General features: G+C 53.0%; 1 protein-coding gene across 1 annotated transcript in view; it reads right to left on the reverse strand.

The window, feature by feature from the left end:
* Window positions 1–18,252, reverse strand: part of Kdm3 (Lysine demethylase 3) — a 179,613-nt gene that overhangs the window by 23,192 nt on the left and 138,169 nt on the right. The window contains 1 exon segment of the mRNA XM_017907126.1: window positions 601–748. Coding sequence (XP_017762615.1) covers window positions 601–748 — 148 coding nt within the window.

The following is an 18,252-nucleotide window of genomic DNA, read 5'->3' on the forward strand; positions in this document are numbered from 1 at the left end:
AATGCCGGTACAAACAAGTGGCTGCTGGTTCTCAGAATTTCCGAGACGTCGCCCTTGGACGTTGCTTGCATAATCGAGCTCCACCGTTAAATATTTAACGTCGGTTCTTTAGCTAAACGCGCGATAAAAATATTTCTGCCTTTCCGGCTCTCAGCGGAGGGAGACGGAGGAGGAGGAGGAGGAGGAGGAGGTGATGGAGGAGGAAGAGGAGGCGACAAGTGACGCATCGCGATGTCCTCGTTAGCACCGAGATTGTTTGACTTTCGGGGTCGCGAGAAACCCAACTCAAACTTCCGGGATTCCGACCGTGACTCGGTTGTTCTAGCCCGCGTTTCGTTCTCGTTTTCCCTTTTCCTTTTTCTTTTCGTTTTCGAGTAAGATGGAAAGTATGGAAAGTACGGAGAGACGGGAATATCGGGGACGGCGACGGTCGAGCTATCGGTCGCTTAAACACGCGCATAATACCGGTTGATTTTTTGTCCAGCATCTGTTAAACACGCTGCTCCACGGCTGCTCCACGCTGCTCCGCGCGATGGAGGAGCCCGGAGGTCATTAAAAACACGCGCAGCGGAGAAAAACAGGCAGTAAAGGCTGACTAACCTTTTGTTGCGCCAGCCTAAGGGACTCTTCGAAGTGCTTGTGAACTGCCTGCTCGGCGGCCCTTTGCTTCTCGAGCCTCTCCCTTTCCATCTTGGCCTCTCTCTCGCGTTCACGCTTCTCCAGCCGGGCTTCCGCTTCTCGCCGCTCCCTGAAACGCATACAAAAGTTTCAAGGTTACACGAGCTTCGATCCACAACTCGCCTCCATTCGCTTTCGGGCCAGTGGGCAAACTTTTTCTCCTCGATCGCGTTTATTCCGCCGCGCCACACCGCGCCGCGCCGCGCCGAGTAGCGCCACGTCGATCGAGTTCGATAGATCCGCCAATCTTTTTCGCAATTTCCAGCGATAAACGCTCGCGAAGAACGCCGCGGCGTCGGTTCGAGGAATTCGAGGCTCGAATCGCTGGTTCTCTCGGATCCGCGGCGCGGATATTTCTCCGCTCTTTGAGCCGCGATTTACGACGGGAGAGGTTGCCACGCGAAGAGGAAAAGAACGGAGAGTCGGTGGATGAGCAAGCATTCGAAAAACTCGCGTAATTTATGCGACTGCGAGCCAACGTTTTCCCACTGCTTCATATTCATGTTCCTTATCGATTTACGTACTCCTCGGCTACTCGCTTCCGATACGCGCGTACGCGAGCAATTGGCTCGAGCGTTGTCGAATCCTCGTTACACGCGTGTACGTCGCTATCGGTATTATCATCGACGATATAATTACGGGGAAATTCTCTCTCCCTCTCTGCTACTTTCGCTGTGCGCGCTAGTAGACGGCTTTAAACGGAGCGACACCGAGCGCCATCGTGTCTTGGCGATCCAAACGAATGGCAAACGCACCGAGAGACATTCGTAAATGGAGGAAAAGGACGGGGATGGGAAAAACACGTGCATAAAGCGTACGAGGGAATGATTCATAGAGGCTGACCCCAGGATCGCGAAAGGTTAGTCGCTCGGACGACGAAGAAACGGATTTTTACAGCGACGCGCGAGCAAAAAGAAACGATAGGCAGAGACAGAGGGAATCGTCGGTGTGTGCACGCACGCTCGTGTGCGTGTCGTGTGCTCGTGCATGCATTCGACGGACTCGCGAGTGGTATTAAAAGAGCCGCGATAATAACGCCGACGGTGGCTGGCGCGTATATCGTGACTTTTTAACGGGCTCAGCTAGATAAGCATTCATTAATGCTTGCGCAAGTTATTTATACTGTTACGTGCGCAACGCGCGTGTTTATCTCGGTCCTCGGTCGGCGGACCTTCCAATAATGCACGCGTTGGATCCGTGCGATAAACGCGTATTTGCCAGTTCCACGAGCATCTGCCGTGCTATTTTTCGCGCGCTTCCACTTCCAGGCATAAGGCATACACCGCTTCCTCGTACACGGATCACCGCCGAGGGCACACACAGTCCTTTCTCCCCTCTCTTTTCCCCTTTTCGTTGGACCACTTTCCTCTCCGACTACGCGTGGGACGCGTTATCGTTATTTCGAATAGGGAGGTTATCTTTTATCGGGCAGCCTTCTGTTTGCTTTCCGACTCGACACCGATACCGACCGAAAGCGATTCCTCCTTTGCACCGACTCGCTCGCTCGCTCGCTCGCTCGCGCGATTAGACGTCTCACCGTCTCGAATCTCCGCTGGAAATCGCACGCCACTTTCTCTCGGATCCTCGTGCAGCCGACGATTGAAATTGCAACGTTTAAAGGCACGGAGCTACGCGCGAAAGACGAGTTCAGGGCTGGGGAGGAAATGGTGCAAGGATGTTTCAAGCGAGACACAATAGGCCGCGGAGAGTATACGCGCCGGTATTATTAATGCGCGAGGAAGACGCACGCGCGCGCACACACAATACGAGCGATATAAACGCACGGAGAGCTCCGTCCGTGGGGAAAAGAGAAACGAGCCGATGCGTTTTCCACGAGATCCAGTACCCGAACGAGGCTCGGTCGACCCGTACCCGTTCCGAGAACGAGCACGGCTTATTATTACGCTTAGACGTACCGGAACCAGTTTCTGCATCCGACCGATTTGCATCTCTAAAACACGGCTGACTTATTCAGCCGGTGCTGCATAAATCGATCCGTGGTTTCCGTCTTCGCCGAGGATATCAATTTCGCAGTTACTCGCAATAAACCGTCGCCGTATTTCTAGTCTAGACGAAACCTCCTCACGCTGTTTCTCACCGTTCCCGGCTCCACCATGCTCGTCGTTTCGGCTCGTCGCGGATACGCCGATCCTGTTTTAGCCAAAGTAACACGCGGACGATCGATCCCACCGGAAGTTTGCGATATCGATATCGATAACGACGACGACGACGACGACGAGCAAGCGGATACGCGACAGACTTTCCCCGACGTTTTCGTACGCGTCTCTTTATCGTTTTTATTCCTCGTCATTTTCCGGTCGCGAGAAACTGGATATCGAAGCGCTTCGATTTGCGTACACCGTCGAAAGGATGTATCCCCCGGCGAGCAGCGGATTAGACGAGAGCTTGGAATTCTTTTTCTCGTCACCCTTGTACAGATTTCCGACAACGAGAGGTAGAAGATAGGCTGAGCCGCGCGAAAGAACAGGTTCGAGCCGGCTCTGTTATACATAAATCAGGAGCAAAAACTTTCTTCCGAGCCGCGCGGAGTCTTGCGTTTCCAAGCGCCAGAGTCCGGTTCTTTTTAGAGTCGATCCGCGAGATTCGCTCGTTGGCGAACTTTTAATTTTATGGGCAAACTTTTGCGCGGCATTGTGGCGGGCAGTTGGAAACTCGGCCCGTAGACGAGAAAGTAAAAAGAACGCGCGTAACGGAGAAACAGCACCGTGTTAATTTAAACATTGCTTTCCGATGTTTAATAACGCACTCGAGAACCTGTTTCCTCCGCGGCGAACTTTCGGAAAATTTGTTCCGCCACGAGTTCGAGAACCGAGCGCGCGCGCGTGCACGACGACGACCTTGTCGATGGTGGAACGGCCGATGATCGAAGGAGAATCAGCGCGATCGAGGAAGAGGAGGAGGGAAAAGAAAATGCAAGACGAAAAATGGCAATTACGTTTAGCGCGACCGGGTGAAATCGTCGTGGTCCGAGAGAAGAGGTTAATCAGCGGACGAGCAGAGATGGCCGAAGGCCGACAGGACAGGAATTCCTTCTCCTTCGTCCCTTTTCTTCGCCGTTGCTCGGAAATCGAGCAGCAGAGAGGCAGCAGAGAGCCGGAGGAGAGCCGGAGGAGAGCCGGAGAGGCATGGAGCCAGGGAGGCAGTGCCGGTCGATAAACCAGTCCGGTATGGGAACAGGACAGGTTCGAGCTGCGGGCAACCTTTGAAAAATCCGGTCGCCCGAGACCGGCCTGACCAGAAGAGAGACCGGCTCTGGCCGAGCAATACACGGCAAATATCACCAAAAAAGGCCTTACGCATCCTTGCCTCTCGGCCTCTTTTGTTTTGCTCCTCGAACCTCGCTCCTCGCGTCAACCGCTCGCTCTTTCTTCGCGCGTATGCGTCACCCCGAACACGCACCACCGATCGCTTCTTCTCTTTTCGCCAAAATATACACCAATCTCTTTTTACGGCTTGGACGTGTCCGCGTTGAGTAACGCGGATCCCCCCAACCGCCACACCTTTCCACACCCGTTTCGTTCTCGCGCGAAGGCCGGTGCACGCACTCGTACGCCACCGCTTATCTGCACGGCCAATTAAATCGTACGCTCGACGAGCGTCGAGACAAAAACGAAGAAAGAGAACGCGCGAGGGGAGAGAAAAAGGGGAAAAAATGTAAATTAAGGTCACGAGGTTCGCGATAAGATAACGCGTTTCTCGAGGTCGATCGAAATCGCATCGCGATCCGCTCCGGTTTGGAGCATTTCCAAACTACCGCGATCGTGTCTCGACAACGGTTATCGCGATACGCTTGGGAATGTCGCGAATATGTTCGGCAATCGCCGGCAACCTTCGCGTCCTCGCACTCGACGCGTTTTCCTGCCAACGATCGAAACGCGCTAACCGCGTTACCGACACGGTTCAAAAGGTCCCCCGGAACTTTAACTATACCGGTTTAGAAGCGTCTCTGGTTCGACGAGGGAGAAACGCGAGACGCGTCGTTAACCTACATCTCGAACACCTAGCGAATTAACGAGAAACTGGATCGACGCGGGTAATTCGACGTTGATTCGAGGATAATTGACAGAGGATAAGCAAAACTCTGCGCTTCTTCGCGCGTGTTCTCGTTTATTCTCGGCGCTATGTCGTCGCACAGCTGTATCGCGACCTTCGCGCTTTCTCTTTCCTCGGTCAACCGAGGGATTTATTTTCGCGTAATATTTACCAAACGCCATAGAGGAGACAGGCACGACGAGGCACGACCATTCCAAACGAGGTGAGTCGAGAAACTGAGCGGTAGACGAATTTCCTGGAGAGGCCATTGATCGGTCGACGCTCCTGTTTACAAATCGTGACCCGAGTGTACGCGATAACGGGAGTCGAAGCTGTCGGGCTCTCGAGTATCGTTCCCCGTCGTAGAAACAAATGTGTATACACCAAGGTATTCGACTTTCCTCGTCGCTAATCGCTTTTGCTTCCTGCCAAAGTTATGGAAAGAGAAAAGGTCGCGTCGAAGCGACGAGGAGAACAACTTCTCGAAGACGAGAAAGAGAGAGAGATAACGGCCATCTATTTCGCACGCGTGTGTGTCGCGACGGGAAAACGATATTTCACTCTTATCCGAGCAGAAACGATTCGATTATGCTCGACGTGGAAATTTTACGGCTCATGAATTTTGTAGGATGCGCTGAATACCGCTTTCTTCGTGCGCCACGTTCGACCTTAGTCAGCCTGACATTCCGAAGGCGCACGAGACGACCAAGACCAAGATGGCTTCCAGACACCTGTCCGTCTACTCGCTACCTTCTTCCTCGCTCTTTTCCTTCCCTTTCCTTTCTTTTCACCTGACCCGCGCTCTCGCAGCGGGAAACGACCAGGCCGCGTTCCCTCTATCCGACACGACCGGCTACGAGACGCCGTGCGAACCTATTTTTGCTTTCGTTTTATGCCACTCGCCTCGACTCCGCACGCTCTACGCTCCACTCTGCTCCACTCCACTCCACTCCGCTTCGCTTCGCTCCACTCCACGGTTCCGACAAAGTCGGGCACGAACGTTGCTCGATTCTACGTAGCGCTGTAAAACAGCATAGCCGCATACGCGAGTAATAATTCGAAATTCGGTCACCTTCTTCTACCAAAACATCGCGACGTCGACGACGCCGATGATCGACCAACTAATCGTTGTGTATTTACGACTCGTTAGACGCGGGCAAGTTTTCAATTTCGATCGAGGAAACGAAACGGAGAGAGAGAGAGAGAGAGAGAGAGAAAGATCCTTGGATCACTTATCGCGTGGACAATGCGACGCTACTCGCGTAAAATAAGTTATAGCGGCTACTAAAAGGGGCGAGTTCGTAACTCGAACGAGTTCTTTGTCGAGTGACGTGTCCCACCTCGTCTTTGTGGCGTAATTGGACCGGAGAACGAGCTTGCCAAAGGTCACTGGATCATTACCCGCATACGTTGCATTTTATTTTCTGCCTATTCAAACGAGCTACGCTTTTGCGTTCAATTACCTCCTCACGTATAAAAGCGCGACTAGCATTTGGAACGCGTAATTTCGTAATCGAACGTCTACCAAACACACCCGGTACGTGCCGAATACGTACCAAATACGTACCAAATACGTACCAAATACGAAATGGGCAATCGCGAAAGACGAATAGCGCGAAAAAAAAAAAGAGGAAGATCGTACGACATTATCGATCGCGCGCAGATCGACTCCGAACGATAGATAATTCATCGCGCGTGATCCCTGCGTCGAGAATATCGTGGGAAAAAGGAAAAACAAATGGAGAGAGAGAGAGAGAGAGAGAGAGAGGGAAAAGAAAGATAAATGGCAGGCAGCCACGTCGTAAACACGACCGCGAAATAAATCTGCGAAGAAACCATGTGACGTATGCGTATATACATCCGTACGCGTGTAAAAAGAAAAAAGAAAAAGCAAAGAAAAAAAAATATAAAAGAAATCATTGGTTCCTAGAATTCTGTTTTCATCGCGATGCATATACGCGCTCACATACGTGGCGGGCGCGCGCGCGCGAGCGAGCGAGCGAGCGTGTATCGTAGGACAAATTAACGCTTGCATTCCTACGCTTTCTGCGCCCATCGTGTGATTACCATGATTTCTACGTGACGTAATTTCACCGCAGACAGAAACACGTCAACGGATAAAAGTCGAGCTGTTGGGGGAAGAGGCGGGGAAGGGCGGGAGAGAGGGGGGAAGAAAAAGGAGAAAGAGAGACGAAACGAGTTTTCGTGCCGCACACGTGCTGGTCCGGAGAGCTCGTCTCACGGACAATCGCACACCTTTGCGCCAGCCAATGCATCATTCGGACAGGTTAGCTTGCCTACATGAACGACCGCGTATATACGAGCTTCGATGTAACGGGTATACCTACCGGGTGAGACTCAAACCTGCCTCTCTTCGCGTCCAATCGCGCTTTCGCCGAGTTTCCTTCCTCCTTCTCTCCCTTTCGTCCCTCTTCGTCGGGTAAGTAAAGTCCGCGCGAATATTCGTAGCCGCGCGTGTTCACGACGCGTGCCTGGCGAGAAATTTCTGAAACTCGCGGAAAGGACAACCAAGAGAAGCGAGTTTCGACCGTTTCGCTACCAAGGTCTCGCCTCGGTATCGGTTGGTCGCACGGGTATTTCTCGCGCGTTGCGTAAAAGTCGCATTAATCATTAGCGATACGACGTAAAGTCGGTTATTTACGTAGCATCCGTTTTCATTTTCCTCTCCTTTTTTCCTTCTGTTTTTTTTTTTTTTTCTTCCCCTCTTCGCCGAGTATTCTAAATATTTGTTGCTTTATCGCGGACAAATAATCGGACGGAAACGTCGGGACTACGTCGGATCGAAAATAGAAGCGAACGAGGTGACGCGTAGCGTAAAGCGATTGGCTGGTCCGGGCGAGTGGGATCGCGATATTTACTATTAGGCTCGGTCGGATCTCGCCGTACGATCTTCCGCGTAACCTTGCACCTCGAAATCCATACTCGAGTCACGTAATCAGGCTTGGCAGTTTCAATCGCGGCAATTACGAGCGAGCGGCGGGGATCGCGGCGGCCAACGCTCGCGGAGAAATCGAAGAATCATCGAACTAGACAACCCATCGGAAAAGTAATTTAGCTCTGCGAGATACGGAGAGCGGCAGCGGCGGCTGGATAAGCGACTCAACGATTAACGAGATTCAACCGCGAACGAACAAGAGACCCACGCACACCTGCCCCGCGCGTTTCACCGACCTCTTCGTCCTTCTTCGCGCGCTCTCGTCGCTGGCGGAGGGAACGGGGAAGGGTTAGAGAGAGAGAGAGAGAGAGAGCCGGGATACAAATGGAAACGAAATTTCGCGCGAGGCGTCATCCTCGAAAACCGCTTTTGTTCCAACGACGTCCCGGTGACGGGTCGAACGAACGAAACGAAACGAAATTTACGACGCGTTTCGCTCGCCAAGATCGACCGGTTGCCGGTGGTGTGTGTGTGTGTGTGTGTGTGTGGTCGGTGGTCTATAGAGAAGCTAGAGCGAGGCGCAGGCGGCAAATGTCAGTAACCTTGCAAAAGCCACGGCTCTACCGGCTGTTACGTTTGCTCGGAAGCCATCGACGTGCATACGCGCATATCCAGAGGAGGCACGACACGGGAAACGGAGCAACCGCTGCGCACCGTCGTCGTTGATAATACCCGTCGGATTTAGTTGGCGTATATAGCTAGGTTTTCGAGCGAGTAAGCTCGCGACTATCGTTGGCCTCGGTCGGCGTTTTATCATCGCGGCACCGTAATCGAAACCCGTCGCCGCGTTAACGTTACGCGGGATTAACCTGTTGACTCGGTTGATCCGCGCCTTCCTCTCGTCGCGCTCGTGCAAAACGCGAAACACGAACGACGGAAATATCTCGGGCCGAAAACTTATTAGAATGTTGACTTCGCGCGACAATTTTGGCATCCAGGGGGGACGCGTATACGTCGGCGTTATTTCCGAACGGCGTAATTCCGCCACACCTATAATTGCTAACGCGTCGCTATACTTAGAGATGAAACCCGAGTTTAAACGTTTTTGGGTACAATATCAGGGGCATAGAAAAATGACAACTGGCAGAGAGAGGAGAACGCGTTCGAAATCGTCGTCGTCGTCATCGTCGCCGTTGGCAGTGTCGGTGTCGTATGGGCCTGACGCGCGAGCGCGCCGCTTAGGCTTTGACGAGTGACCGACGCTCGTAAAATTGCCGTTGCCACCATCGACCATGCCAAAAGCTTCCGTGCTATCTTCGCTCTATTTTTACCGCCGCGAACTCGGGGGAACGCGCTGCTTTGGCGCTCGAGAGAGAGCCTGGGAAAACGACGCCCCGCTCCGCCCCTCTTTCCATATTTTCCGCCTCTAAATCCTCCTCTCCTTTCTTTCCACTCTTGCTTCCAATTTTCCAGCGTTCCACGCGCCGATCCCAAGACTCGGATCCTCGGTTTATCGCGTGGCGAAACGACGCACCGTTCGCGTTACGATTTTTACCGCTTTCTCGCTACCATGCAAATCGCTTCGACGACGATGGTTTATGCATCAGGTTCATTACAATTTCATACGGACTGCATTAGCATGCGTGGCTTGCAGTCGCTATAGAAATAACTTTTTACTAAACCCGGACGGTAGCGTTGCATAAACGAGACGAGTAATCAATTATAAATACCTACTTTACGGGGCACGTAATCGATACGCGCTAATGACGTATAAAACCGGCGATTCGTAGTCGTTAGACATTCGCGCACGTGACAGGATAGCGATGCTTTGTTATACCGCTCGAGTACGCCTCGAATAGCCGCGGAAAATTGTCACGCGCTTTTATCGTCGCCGATGTCCTTATTTTTCTACCGCGATCCCGAGCCTCCGTTTCTTTATCCGCCACGGGCCTTCTTACCCCTTTCCACGTGAACCAGCGAAATTCCAGAGTGCTCCAGAAATATCGACACACCGTGTGCAAGCACGATGCCGGCCGGTGATTAACGAGCAGCGACTATGCGCGAATAAAACCCGGAGAGGAACGGAGAGATATTCTCCGTGCCCTAGGATTTCCCGAACGCGCGTAAACGAGAATGCCCGTGCGTTTATCTTTACGGCTAGGTAGGGATCCTTTCGACGGTCCCTTTGACGATGCTCGCGAAACCAAGATTACCGTGAAGCCATTCGCTGGCCGGTCGAGCACGAAACTAATGTTTTCGTAGCGTCTAAATACCATTCGAGACCGGCAGCAAGAGAGAGAGGGAGAATGCAAAGCCATGGAAAGAGAGAGACGGAGAGAAACTGAAGGGTGAAGAATGGTTCAGAGGGAAAGTTTGGTCCTCGACATGGATATTTCAGCGAAAGCCCGAGGACGATCAATAAATCCAGCGAAACTCGGCATAAAAGGTCGAATGGTCGAGCGAGGGTGTGTTCCAAGGGTTGATACGGTTGATCGATCGGGGAGGGTGATTTCACCGGGAAGTTTGGACGGGGCTTGAATGGAGGAGACTGGAAACGACGTAAAATCGAATAACGACGGGCATTCGAGGGGGGGACAGGGTTAGACTTCTAACGTCCATACGTTTAATCGTTCCCGGTGGTCGATACCCGGTGGCACGGGAGAGAGGAGAAAGGAAATTCGACCCCTTTCTCCCGCATCGTCTTCCATTCCGCGTGGCGAGGTCGAGAGAAGAGACACGCGACGAATCGTTGGCGGTTTTTCGAGTCGCCGTCGCCATCGCCGTCGTCGTCGTCGTCGGTGGCGTCGGCGTCGGCGTCGCGAAATTTGGGCAACGGCCAAGCGGTCACCAGAGAGCGGTGAATTTTAGATAATGACGCGATCGAGGTCCAAGGAGTAGCGAGAGAGAATCGCGAGAGGTGTCGGGATAATCGACGCGACCGTGTTTCCAAGAAATAATCGCGATGCGCGGCACGGCGAGTTAAACCGAGCGAGACGCGGGAGAAGCAATGGAGCGGTAAATCACTCGGCACGAGTAAAGATCAAGGGGAACGGGGAACGACGATGGTTGGTTGGTTTGGTCGGTCGGTCGGGGGGTTACCGAACTCGTTCGGGAATCAGGATCGAGGACGAGCGCCGCGCTGCAGGAGAGCGGGGCACCTTTAAAAATAGTCGGGGCAGGAATGGCCGCGTCGCGGGATCTCCGCGAACGAGAACCGTTTCCGGGAAGCGATACGGTCGCGGTTGGTCAAGTACTTGCCGGCGTACTCGCGCGACCAGACGGTCAGGAGAGGAGGCCTTGGAGAAACCGACGACGCGAGGTATCGGGAAGAAAGGAAAAAAATAAGCCTGGTTTGGCGGCGGTGGAAGACGTAAAAAAGGAACGAGTCATGCTCGAAGCGGTTTTTACGAGGCAACGGTGCGCGCGCCTTTTTGCACCAGCTGGCCCGCCACCATTCTCCTCGGTTACGCGTAAATAAGCGTCGCGAGATCGACTCGCGAGATCTATCGAAGCACGCGCGGTCCCAAGGATCGGCGCGCGATTCGGCGTGAAAGTGGTCGGTGGAAGGCGGCGCGCGCGCGTGTATACGCGTACCCGGCGAGAGAATCCGCTTTCGAGCTCGAATTCTCGAGCGAAACGTCCACGTCGCGGCGTATCGCGTTTCCATAAACAAGTTGCCATTTATACGACAAAGACAGCGAGCAGCGCGCGAGCGAATCTCTTTTGTCTCTCGGCTCGGTGCATCCGTAAATAGAGTCCGCCTTTCAACCGACTGCGGCTCCTTATCTCGCTCCCTTTACCCCGAGAGTTCCGTAAACATATACTTGGCCGACGGCCAAAAGCGGAATGGAATACATTATTCTAGAAATCGCAACCGGCGAACCGAGTGCCAACGGAGCGTGGCAACGAGCGCGCTACTCGCGTGCCTGGATAATCTAATTCTTCCCTTCCCGGCTAAACTCTCCCCCTTCGATTCGACGAAAATGCGAACAGCGAAGACGGGTTCACCCCCCGCGCCCATTGGTCCCGGGGATTAATTTTCCTCTTGACCTCCCGCGAAATATCCGCTTCGACCTCGCGCGCGCGCGCGCGTTTCGTCACGGGCACTTTTCGAGATAGCCGGTGCTCGAGAATCCGAAACGAACTCGACCCGGTTTAATCGGAGGAAGAAACGTCGCCCGGATCTCTCTCGATTTTCCCGCACGATTCGTCGCGCGGCTCGAATACGCGCCATTCCGTTCCGTGGCGTCCTACGGCCAACCGAATGCGCCAAATATACGCGTAGATGGCCGAAGCGCGCTCGCGCGAGCGTGCACCGCTCGAAAATAGAGCGAGATACGTTCGCGTGGAACAGCCGAGGAAGGTCACCAGGTTGTTGAACGTACTCTCCGTGGATCGACCAGTTCTTTGCTCTATCCGATCTCCCGCGGTGCGCAGCCTTTGACCTTTCGCCACGAGTATCCGAAACTTTTCCTCGCTACTCCCGATTCGCTACCATCGTCTTCTTCCTAATTCTCGGTCGACTTTTATCGCGAGAACTCCATCCCTCCCGCCCTTCTATCTCGTACGCGCATTGTCGCCGTTACTTCCGCTCCGATCTCGATCGCGGTTATTTTCGCGAGTGGAAGAAGAGGACCCGGAGAGCAGCTGTAACGAGGGCAAACATCGGGCTGGAAGACGAAGCGACGCGCGACGATCGCCGGCGATCGGCAACGAAGCGTTTGACCCGAATATCGGAACTGCCAAAGCACTGGCCGAAAATAATTCGTACGCCGGAATTCGCTGTTCCTCGTCTCTCTTTCTCGCCGCCGTCGATATTCCAAATGCGAAATTATTTCGCCCCCGCTTATTCACGCGCAGCCAGCTGGGAGCCGAGCCAACCGAGAACACCACCCTCTCTCTTCCATCTTCTTCCTCGAATTCCGTGCAATCCGATCCTAACGAACCTACTCCGCTCGCAATTACGGCATCGCTTACACGCGTTCCACGATCGAGAATAGATTTCCTTTTTCCAACGCCGCTCGACATTGTCGGTAATTATGGAAATAATTACGGACACCGCGCGTCGTTCCTCCATTTCTAACGAGATCCACGGTTTTTACCCGGCTGCAGCCCGATAACGGTCGTCTGGTCGACAAGGTTACCATACGCGCGTAATCGTCCACTTTTCCCTGGTAATCCCTTTGCTGGATTTCGATTACGCCCCCTGCAGTCGTCGCCGGCCACGCCGTTTCTCCGCCTTTCCTTTTCTCTCCGTTTCTTTTCTTCGAGTCGAAGAAAAATTGAAAAGAGACGCGTAATTCTTCTCGGAAATGATTTGCGCGACCGACAAAGCAACGGAATGCGAAACAACGAGAATTTCGTTGCCGCTCACGCTCGAGACGAGAAAATATTTACGAAACGAAAGGAAGGAGGAATAACGTTGCCGGTGCGATAGCTGCGGTATACGCTTTCGCGTGCAGATATTTTTTCCACGGGAAACAGAGAAAACGGAGGAAAAGGACGGAGAGGGAAAGAAGAGATGGGGCATGCGCGCTCGCGAGAGGGAAACGATTCTTATTCCAGCGGAAACCGCTATCTGCGATTCAAATGAATTCGCCTCGATTCCGATACGCCTCTCACGGTTTGTTGTTCGCTTGGATAAAAAAATATCTGCCCTCGATCGACTCGACTTTTCGATAAACGACAAGCGTCCAGCGCGAACGCGACCGTTTCGCGAAAACATCCTCCAACGAATCGCCCGTTTCGCAAAGCTCGTTTCTCGCTCGACGTTTCGTAACGACGCCGTACGCCATGCCTCGCGTGTCAACCTCGAATTTTCGCCAATGCTCCACCACCGTGCGCGTCCACCACATCGGGATAAAGCGGGACGAAACTTTAATCCGACGAATCCGAGAGATCGAGGGGGCACACCTACCGCGAGAACGAGAAGAGCAATCAGCGTTTCGCGTACCCGAACGGTGTAACTCGAACATCTTCCACCGATACCCGACTTTCTCTTCGCGAACGATCCCCTAACGAAGCTATCCCGATCTTCGGAAACGAAGATGATCGAAGGAGGCAAGAGGCAAGGAAAAGAAGAAAAGGGAGCACGATAGGAAGGATATATAAAAACGGCTGAAAGAACCGTAAGAGATAGGGCGGATCTGGTCGACCCGCTGCCTCTGACACCGATAACGCGATGTTACAACCTGCGTGTAACACCGATAAGATAACGCGCTAAAGATACTCCTAACAATAGCGATTTTTGTCCACGAGGATGGTCGACCGCGATAAAAGGGGAATAATGCGAAATACGAACGTGGCGCGATAGCGTGGAGTGCTCGCGATACGCGAACGCGTACGTGTGGGTGCGCGTGTATACGCGATATATATACGGAAAGGCAGAGCCTGGTCGACCTTCGACCAGAGTCGTAAGGTTGACAATACCGAAGCACGAGATAACGCGGTCGGATTCAACGGAGCTTCTGCGACATTCAAATTACGAAACGCCCGCTTTATCGAGCATCTGAATCACGCTCGCGTCATTGGAATCGCGTTAATTAGTGACCGTATCGACAGCGATACGCGGAATCGTGCGTGTCACACCCGATTCCTCGCGTTCCCTTCTCGTCCTCTCTCACTCTCTCTCTCTCTCGCGAAATTCGCCATCGCGACGCTGACGAATTTACGGCGATGGTTGAAACGCGATTCCGGGAGATCGGTGTGTAACGGTAAGAGAGACGTAACAGCCGTACACGCCGGGTTCTTACGCGATCCTTAGCGAGCAACCCAATTAGATTCACCAGGCCACGTAAGACGGCGATAAAACGAGAGAAACCGACCTCTCTATTGACCTAGATCGTGGCCTCTGCGGAGTGCAGCTCGATGCGGCGCGCAATTGTAAAATACACGGAGACTCGTCCAACTGGTAGGAATCTAGCAGTGCTCGGTTCGCGCTCCTCTCTCTCTCTCTCTCTCTCGTTGCTGTACTACTCGTCGCTGGTTGCTGGCTGCCGCTGCGCTACCGTTCGCCCGTGTCGTCGTCGTCGTGGTCGTGGTCGTCGTCGTGCCACGACCACGCTTCTCTCTCCTTCGGCCAGCACGACCGGCAAAGCCAGTTACCGGAGAAGGATATTTGCGGTTGTGATTCAACGCTGCACTCGACTGAACGGCGGCCACCACACAGGGACGAAAGGGGAGCAAGCGGTGCCGGCAGAAAATCGAGAAAGAGAACCGACCACCGCAACGATCCGCCGGATATATAAACTAAACGAGTCGTTCGCGAGAGACTTTAAACCGATTCTTACCGGCTTCGGCCATCATCGTGACTGGCCAAGTCTCTCTCTCTCTCTCTCTCTCTATTTCTCTCCGCGTCGAAAGCGCGACGAGTTGGTCGATGACGAGAGATCTCTGCTACGAGGACGTGGTCGCGATCGAGCCCGGGAATTCGGTGAATCGCGCGTAATCGGTTATCCTGAAAGGGAGCGAGAGGTTTTCTTCCGTGGGACGATTCGAAGGTGCAAGCGAAATTATCGGCGAGAAACGTAAGCGGAAATTTATCGCGGGAAACGAGATCCAATTTCGAAAGGATTCGCCACGGTAGGAGAAGCAGAGACGACGGAGCGGGTTTCTTCGTGGTTTACGAGTAACGAAGCAACGCGGTCGAGAGCGTGAGAAAAGAAGAGGGAAATATCTTCTTTCGATCGCGAAAATAAACTCGACACCGTGGTGGAGCGGCAGCAACGACACACGCTGTAACGTATCGAAGGGGTGGGCCAAAATTAGGCGAGAATCAGGCCAAAATTACTTCGTACTCGTTACTCGAAGGAGAGAGAGAGAGAGAGAGAGAAAGAGAGACCTCTCGTTCCCAGGTTCCTCTCTCTTTCTCTCCGTCTCGCTCTCTATCCTCTGGCTGCGAATCGAACGCTCACGCTCTTTCGAGAGGAGACGCGAGAGAGTCGGCGGCCAGCGGGCAGTGGAAAAAAAAGTAAAATAGAAAGGTAGAACGAAACGAAACGGAACGGAACAGCCGATCCGCCGCCATCTATTTTCATTCATCGAAGGTCAACGCGGAGCGGTGTAGCAGGCGGCTTTACTACGCGCGTTAAAGTTAGCGGGATAGAGTATTCGCCTTCCTCTCGGCAGGAATTCAACTATGCCACGCTATGAATGATTCGCCGAAAGTGCAATTATCGTTACGCAACTGGAGCATTTCCCAACTTCTTTCTCTACCTTGACACGCGGCGGCGGCGACGGCGGCCTTCGGGACCACGAGTCGACGAATCGTTCGATTTCGAAGCGACTCTGCTCCTCGAGCTGTCGCTCGTTCGACCTCGAATGACCTCGAGAGGATGCCGCCTATACGCGCATCCATCGTACCAACGCCTCCTCTCCTCTTCGCTTCGCTTCTCCCGCTCCTCTCCCGCTCCCACTCTCTCCTTTTCTCGCCGACTATATCTTTCTCTTTATCTCTCGTCTGATTTTTTTTTCTCCGTGCAGCGTTACATTGTTCGCGAGCCACGGTCGAGAAGGGCAGGTAGAAACCCTCGGGATAACAAAAGGACCAGTCGTGCCTTTGTGTATTTCCATAGAATGCGGCAGACTTTCGTGATTTCTCTCTACCTGAGGCCAGCTCGGCTAACAAAGGGAGCAATGCCTGGCGTCTCGAAATTTTTTCCTCTCGCCCCCCGCGCCCGCCGTGCCCCGCTCTTCAACACCGCCCTCCTGCCCCTTCCAACCGCGATGGTCCTTAGGAAGGAGCCAGGCGCCCGATTAACCGCATTGTTACGTTTTCCCAGAGCCCATTATAGCGCGCAGTTTATGGCACTCTGCCCCCCGCCCCTCCCTCTTTCTCTTTCTCTTTCTCCGTGTATCCCTAAGCTCTATTGCCCGGGGACAAACGGCCTTCGCAAAAATCGTCCGCGTAGCCGACGAGATGGAACCGGAATTCCTTCTTTTTAGAAGCCAAAACAAAATTCCGCGCGACCCTCTCTCTCTCTCTCTCTCTCTCTCTCTCTCTCACTCGCTCTGTTTTTGCTACGGGCTATTCTTTTCAACGCGAACACCTTTCAGCTTCTGCGAATTCTATTCCGCCACCGGACGGACGTATACGCGCCAGTGTATGTACGTACGCGTGTATACGCGCGGTCGATTATATTTCTTGGAATTGCCGAGCAGGAAAGGCGAACCCGACGAGTTAAACGAAACGCGAATTCGCGTGTGTCTCGAGATCCAGGTAGGAGGAGAGAGAAAGAGAGAGAGAGAGAGAGAGAGAGAGAGAGAGGGAGAAGAAGAAGAGAAACGATGGTCGGACGGTTCCTTTTACCCGACGGTGAATCTTTACGCGCGGACGTTGAAGAGGGACCATTTAACGAATATATTTCGGGCGGAGGGGAGGAAGCGGAGGGCGTTTGGATTAGCCGTCGTTGAACGGAAGATACGTTGCATCGTAACCGCGGGTAAACGAGAGCTTTCAAAGCTATTTAATTTCTGCCTGGATTATGCACGGGAGCCCGGAAAATTCGATAAATTCATCTACGTGAAAAAAAGGCTTTGCTACGTCAACTTAATAACTCGATGGTTCGAAAACGAAAGGCGGCTGGTTAATTAAGCGTGCCCGGCTGAACCAGTCCCGGTTTCACTCGACTACTCGACCATCAAACGTTTTCTCCGTGTTCCGGTTCAGGGTTGAGTCGATCGAGTGTTCCGATCGATTACCATCGAGATTCTTTCCAAGAGGATTACGACTACACCGCGCGCAGCTCGATTGGAAACCTCCACGAACGAGCGAGCGAATGGGCGAACGAGCGAACGAGTTCTGTTATGCCACGCTCGAATAAATACGATCCACGAATTCATGGAAACGCGTGTTTCGGAAGGTTGCGAATAACGAAGCTACGTGGCGGACTGTCTACTTTATACGCGAGGAAAGTCGAATCCGAGAATATCGCAACTTCCACATCTTGGTCCCTCGAGGTCAAATAGGTGCTGATTCCTACTCCGTTTCCGCGATATACCGTTTTCCTGGTCCAATTCCCGGTGCTCGCGATGCCCCGATGATAACTCGGCTGGTAAAACGATATAACCGAGCGACGAGGAACGGGACGAAAATAAAAGGAGGAATGCAAATGGAGTTCCGTTTCGAGCGACGTGTATCTCGAAAGAGATCGTTCGCACGTCAGACCGATGCGATGGAGCGAATTCCAATTAATTACGAGCAATGACGCGCGTCGAATAGCATGGATTACAAATCGGACTTACGTCGCCGTGCCGGACATTACGCAACGGCGTCGACATTGCGAGTGAAACCAGTTTGCAAACATCTAGTCTTTCGGTCGGATCATGGAGGTAACGCTGGCGTTGCGAGCGACAACCGCCGTCCGTTTGCTCGCGGATTTGCTCCGGTAATCGAGATTCGATCGTCGACCAGTGTTTCGTTTCCACCGATATAACGCCCGCACCGATCACACCGATGTACCGTTATCCGACTCGCCGGGATAAACCCGTCCAATCGACACGGCTGACACACGCGTTCGTGACCAACCACGAATCGCGAATCGCCTTTGCGATAAAACCGGAAAAAAAAAAAAAAAAAAAAAAAAAAAAAAAAAAAAAAACGTGAAAACGGAAGCGTTTGGGAGGAA

The sequence above is a fragment of the Eufriesea mexicana genome, unplaced genomic scaffold, assembly GCF_001483705.2.
Source record: "Eufriesea mexicana isolate 0111107269 unplaced genomic scaffold, ASM148370v2 scaffold6940, whole genome shotgun sequence".
NCBI classification, from domain to species: Eukaryota; Metazoa; Arthropoda; class Insecta; order Hymenoptera; family Apidae; genus Eufriesea; species Eufriesea mexicana.